The following is a 6,000-nucleotide window of genomic DNA, read 5'->3' on the forward strand; positions in this document are numbered from 1 at the left end:
GGTCATTTAACTCATTTGCTAGGATTTTTTTAACCTAAAACATAGCGATGTTAAAAAAAAAAAAATCCAACTCTTAATTCTTTTAGGAAAACAGTGGAATTTTTATTAAATGTGTCTGATTTTTATTTTAAAGATTAAGTCTTCATTTCTTGGCTTTGATGCATGAATGCAGGTTTTTAACTTCATTCATCTACTGTGTGCAGTTTCAAAAATAATTTAAAGTTGACATACTTAATATGTAATACTTTTAGAATATATGCAAAACAAGTCAGCCTATGGAATGGACCTGTAGGTAAGGTGTGTATGACCAGTAATCCTCACTGTATTCTGCTGTGTTACTGTATTGCCTCATTTCCTTCATCTTGCTATTTGGAGGAACCAGCAAAGAAACCCATCTCAGCCTGCAAAGAGGGTGAGAAAAGCAGGGAATTAACCCAAACTATCCCTGCTTAGGAGGCTAGATCAATTAAGGACAAGTACATGTTTGAGATCACAAATGTTCCATATCTAAATTTAAAGCAACGTTGAATACATTTGAACAGAGTTCACAACAGGCAAAGATTTTTTTATTTTCAAAACAAAGTCTGCTAATTGTACCTTAGACATTAGGAATGACAAAGAACATCCTTCCAACAGTTTTCTCCAATTACTTTAGATCGCACTGGATTTCTTTTTCTTCTTTCCTAGGCCCTCAAAGAAAAGGATGACCTCAAAAGTCAACTTGTCTCTGCTATACACCAAATAGAAAACCTTCGGAAAGAGCTGAATGATGTGCTTACAAAGAGAGCCCAGCAGGAAGAACTCTTGCACTGCAAAGAGGTAAAACTGAATGAAATGAAGTCTCACCAGGTATCTCTTGAAGAAGAGATCAAAGAATTTCAAGGTACTGTAAATAAATTGGAGAATGAGTTGGAAAAGCAAGTCTTTCTACAAAATCAAATGCAAGCTGAAAAGGAACACTTGGAGGCAGAACTTGCAACTAGTAACTTGATCCATAAAAAAGACCAAGACAGACTCTTAGAAATGCAAGCAGATGTAAAAAACTTATGCTCTGTACGTGTAGAACTAACAAACAGAATAGCAGAAGAGGAGAAAGTCAAAAAGGAATTACATAAGAGCCTCTCAGATCTCCAGAAACAGCAGGAGACTTCAGCTAACAGGCAGCTGAAGATGGAAAGAGAAGTTCACCAACAGGAGCTGGCAGATCTTAGATCAGAGTTACAAAATGTTAAAATCAAACATGAACAAAATGTTCAAGAGCTCATGAAACTCCTTAAAGAAGAAAAGGATGATGCAGAGGCTCAGATTAGAATGCTAAAGGTACTTATTCTGAAGAATTCCAATGTCAGACTTTTTTTTTTAACCTGTTGAGTGATGAAGGTAATAAAGTATCATCTTTAAAGCATGTAACAAACATTTTACTGCAGCTTACCATAAAAGTTTAAATTTCAGGGTAAAAAAATGTAACAGTAACAGTTTTAGGTCAAAAGCTTTCCTTAGTTCAAAAGTCATGAAATAGGTATGTCTGATCAGAAGAGAAGGAGATATATGAGGCTGTAGTGTTTTAATATGATTCGATCCTCTCTTTCAAATGTTATTTTTACAATTATTGTCACGGCCCTGTTAAAGAACTTGCAGTATTTCAGGGATGACGCATTTTTCTAAACATGTAAGTTGCATGATGCAGAAATACTGTCATTGTATCTGGAAACACTTTCAGACTGTGAATAGTGAAAATGTATATCACTTGTTAAGGTGAATTTTGATAGCTCTTTCTGTTTCAAAGAGTTTTTAGAAATTCTAACTTCTGTACAATTTCGCAGAAAATTGACTATGTTCATATAGTAAATGATGAAATACAGCATTTTATTCATGAAGAAACAAGTTAATGTCTTTAGTTTACATCATTTGCTCCTGATTCAAGGCTATCGTATTGGAAAGAAAACGAGCATTTTAGTGGCTTTAAGTGGTCTGAATAAAATTCAAAAGTTAAGTTGAAGTGGTCTAAACTGCACAATTAACTGATAACATTTGTATAAGCTATACATTGCACTTTCATTGAAGCAATTTTTATTACATGGTTAAATATATTAAAAAAGTAGTATTTTATATGTCCTAATAATTATAATGTGGGTATTTGTATTAATGGAGGCAATAGTTTTCCAGGTAGATTGTAAATTACCAACCTATATTGAGTGCACCTCTGTAGTACTATAAATACGCTTTCCATCTCAGTCCCATCAAATTAAAAATTTGGTCATGTCAAAATTCTACCAATTTAACCATAAAAAGCTATAAAACCCTTAATCAAAGCATGTGAGTCATGATCTACTTAAGGTTAAGTAATATAAATATGTTTATTGCCTTTCTCTTCTCACAAATATGCAACTAGTTAAAAATGCGTATTTTCCAGATTTTTACGTTTACGAATTGATGTTACTTAGAAAAGGATGATTAGTTATTTAATATGTCATGCATGACATAATAATTGACAACAGTTCTTAAGCACTTGATAACACAGAAATAGGAATGAAAAAAGTCTAGATGACAGTAGAAGGATCATTAAAATCAAAATGTTTTGACAGTAGTGCTTAACATTGGGGGCGTAATATGTAATGTGTCTAGCGTTATTTAAATGATCTGTCGAAATACGTATTTTTTTTCTTTGACAATGACATTGAAATTAATACTGTACATTTAATATCAAGGGGAGAGAAGGAAAGTGTTTTCTGGATGGCAGTAATCAAAAAATTAGTTGATCATCACTATCTGTTCCTCTTCTATGGAAATGTCAGTCTTACAGTAAGGGCCTTGTTATTAGTACTGATTGTTGTACCTAAACAGAATATTTGAAAAAGTAATTTCCTTCTTTCATTTATAGTGCCATGACTTTCCCAGGGTCCTTAATCTACATACCTTTTTTTTTTTTTTTTTACAACTTTGTGTCTCAGAAACAGAAGAGCAGAGGGTTTGAGGGAGATGAATTTTGTAAGCTATTAGGGTAGGCAACTTTTTTTAGCAGTACACAAAATGATAATGCACAACATTCTCTTGATTAAAAGACTGTAAGTGCAACAAAATAGATAATCATATCCATCTGTAGGAAGATCTGATGAGAACATGTCATTGTGCAGGTGATTTTGTTACTTTTTTGTGAACTCATCATTACATTGCAGTTGGGTTTCACTTTTATGGATGTACTTTTCTTCCAAATTAAGGTAAACTTAGCATTCATTTTTTCAAATTACATTTAAATATTGTGTCTTTAGGGTAGCGTTTAGGGAAATCCAACAGAAAGGTTTTTTTTTTACCTATTATCCTTTTGTTTCAGGCTGGTAAGTTTTTGTGCCCAGCCTTTTACTCTTACAGGAATAATGTTGACCTCATTTATGTCTCACCCTCATCCAACCTTTGTAACTGCTTTTGTGAAAGAATATACATAACCCTGTCCAAAGGCTGTTAAAAGTCTTGAAAATAAAGGTCAGTTGGTAGACTTGGGGTGTAAAGGGAAATTTAACACATTTATTAAGACCCAAAGCCTTAAATTTAACTAGAGAAGGAATTTTGATGAGTTACTTTCAGGAAATCAAGGGTGCAGAGCCCTGTGTTTACAGAACCAACTGCTGCATAGATTGTAAGAAGTGACTTTTGATCCTTACTGTCCTTCCTTCTCTTGCCTCTTCTGTGTGTTACTTTCTGCTTCACTCTTGTCTGGCTTTCTGTAGTGCTGGACTGGATTGAAAAATTATGAGGTAATTAAGGATTTTTTGGGGTAATAGGGGAGGTACCATAGCAATATTATATGTTGCAGGTAGAACTGGAGAAGAACATACAATTTTGTCAGAGATGTCAGTGTTGAGAAGGATCTTACTGTCTCAGTACTGAGATTCTGCTGTTTAAGCTTTTAATTCTGTTTCTGCTAGAACATCCTAAAGGATTCCCAATCAATGTCTCTATTATGTCTTTTTTTATTATTTAAAATTATAGATAAACTAGGCATAGGAAATTAAGTGCTCTGCTTAGTGGTCCCCAATCAGCTGTGTGTTCAGAAGCTCTGAATCTGTCTCCTAATTTTACTACATGACCTCATTTGCTTTAAAAATATCCTTGTTCTCTTAGAATAATGAAATACAGAATGTCCTCATGCCTGACAGCACTTCCAAGTGTTAATATTTAATGTAACATTATATAGAGATATGTATCTGTACATATAAAATTGTGTATGTATTTGTATTTTTTAAAAATTGTTTTCTATACGTATACCAGTTGCGTGTAGTTCTCTTCTCTTTTTTTTTTTCTTCTTAAGATTATCAGATATAGAAAATGGATTCAGTCCAGATCAGTTAAATTACAGTCACATCTACCTTGTCCATACTGGAAATTAATAAAAATTAACTTTCTCCATTGTGTCTCAAAGGAAATATAAGTGAGGAATTTGGTTCTTGGATTGTCTCCCATCTGCATATACATTATAATACAGTTACCTTTATTAGGAACTGGAAAGTTGATTTTTATAAGCATATTCATGGAAAATGTTTTAGGCACTGCAGGTTTGTCTTTGTGTCTGTAAGTCTTCATGGACTTAGAACACCAAAGTTCTTTCTCAGAACTGTCCTTTGGAAGGGTTTTTGTACTCTGTTAGCTCTGGTGTCTAAACTAACTTGTAAAACTTGCCTCCTTACCCTTCTTCCCCATAAAAGTTACAATTATAGTGTGATTGGGAGAATATAATTTTTACTTTTCCTCAGGAGGCAATTTACTCTGGAGGTTTATTTTTGTGTGCAACTGCATCCCACAATTCATGGACTATGAAGCTGGTTTTGAGTAATATGTGTGTAATTTCTGTCTGTTTTTTGTATTTTTTTTGCATTTTTTAGATATTTTACAGTATTCCTCAAATCTGTCAGTTTCAGTCAGTTATCTTTTCCACTGGAAACCAATATACTTTATTCACGCACCTATTTAGGGCTTTCAAGGTTCTTAAATGTTTTCTTCATTTTTCTCTGCAATGTTTCTATGGATAGCATTAAACCCACACAATTCTAGAAATTAAAAATACTGAATCTTTGCAGTTATTTCCTTACAGATATAAATTTAGTATTAGGTTCTGAACTGAAATGATAGTTTTAGACCTTCTGATTCCAAATTATTTCAGTAATGGAGAAGTTGCATAACTACTGGGCTTCTTAAGGTGATGTAAACTGATGAGTGTAGCAGAGTTGAAATTCAGAATCTGAGATTTCTGTTAACTGCTTTTAAAGCACTGTATGGTTCTACAACTCTGTGATACATGTTTTCCATGTTCAAGTAAGTGGTTGCTCTTCATATAACTTCAATGTAAAAAAGTAAATAGAATTATCCTTCCATAATAGTGTTCCACGGATTTAAAACTCTACAGTCTGGGACTGTTTTAACATAACCCATGTAGTGACTTTGCAATCTGTTTTCCCATTACCGTCAGATGGAACTTGTAGAAGAAAAAAACATAGTCAAGACTCAGTGTCGACAACTGGAGAAGATAAAAATTGAGTGTGATAAATTGACAGAAGAATTAACCCAAAATGAAGAAGAAAATAGAAAACTCAGGCGGAAATGTGAGTTTGTAAAACAAGAACTGGAGAAAAAGGTAAACTTACCTGCTTTTAACCATGATTAGTCAGTCTCTCTGCTGATAAATACCTAAAATAAATGAAGAATTGCAGGAATAGATGGTAAACTTAAAATACAAAAAGACATGTATATATTAAAGAATATACAGAGTCATACTGTAGTACACAGTTGCTATATAAGTCAAAGAAAGAAAAAGTGCTTTGGCTGAGTCATGAATTGTATCTCTCCAAAGATTTGCTAATACTATTTAGGAGTAGAAATGTAAGTCCTGTTGCCTGCCCTGTTTCTAATATAGGTAACAAATGTTTAACTAAACGCTTCTAGTTTTCTTAAAGTAGTAGTACAGTTATGAATAATTTAGAGCTAATTTGAAGTAGATAAGCAATGTAA

At 33.2% G+C, this 6,000-nt stretch overlaps 1 protein-coding gene across 1 annotated transcript in view; it reads left to right on the forward strand.

Annotated features, from left to right (window-relative positions):
• CEP128 (centrosomal protein 128kDa) overlaps positions 1 to 5,626 on the forward strand; it is a gene marked incomplete at its 3' end in the record, with an annotated part of 56,126 nt that extends 50,500 nt beyond the window's left edge. Inside the window, exons 13-14 of the mRNA XM_010294710.1 lie at positions 688 to 1,320; positions 5,462 to 5,626. Of these exons, the coding sequence (XP_010293012.1) occupies positions 688 to 1,320; positions 5,462 to 5,626 (798 nt within the window). The remainder of the gene's footprint in view (positions 1 to 687; positions 1,321 to 5,461) is intronic.
• Positions 5,627 to 6,000: the final 374 nt, after the last annotated feature.

The sequence above is a fragment of the Phaethon lepturus genome, unplaced genomic scaffold, assembly GCF_000687285.1.
Source record: "Phaethon lepturus isolate BGI_N335 unplaced genomic scaffold, ASM68728v1 scaffold3019, whole genome shotgun sequence".
NCBI lineage: Eukaryota > Metazoa > Chordata > Aves > Phaethontiformes > Phaethontidae > Phaethon > Phaethon lepturus.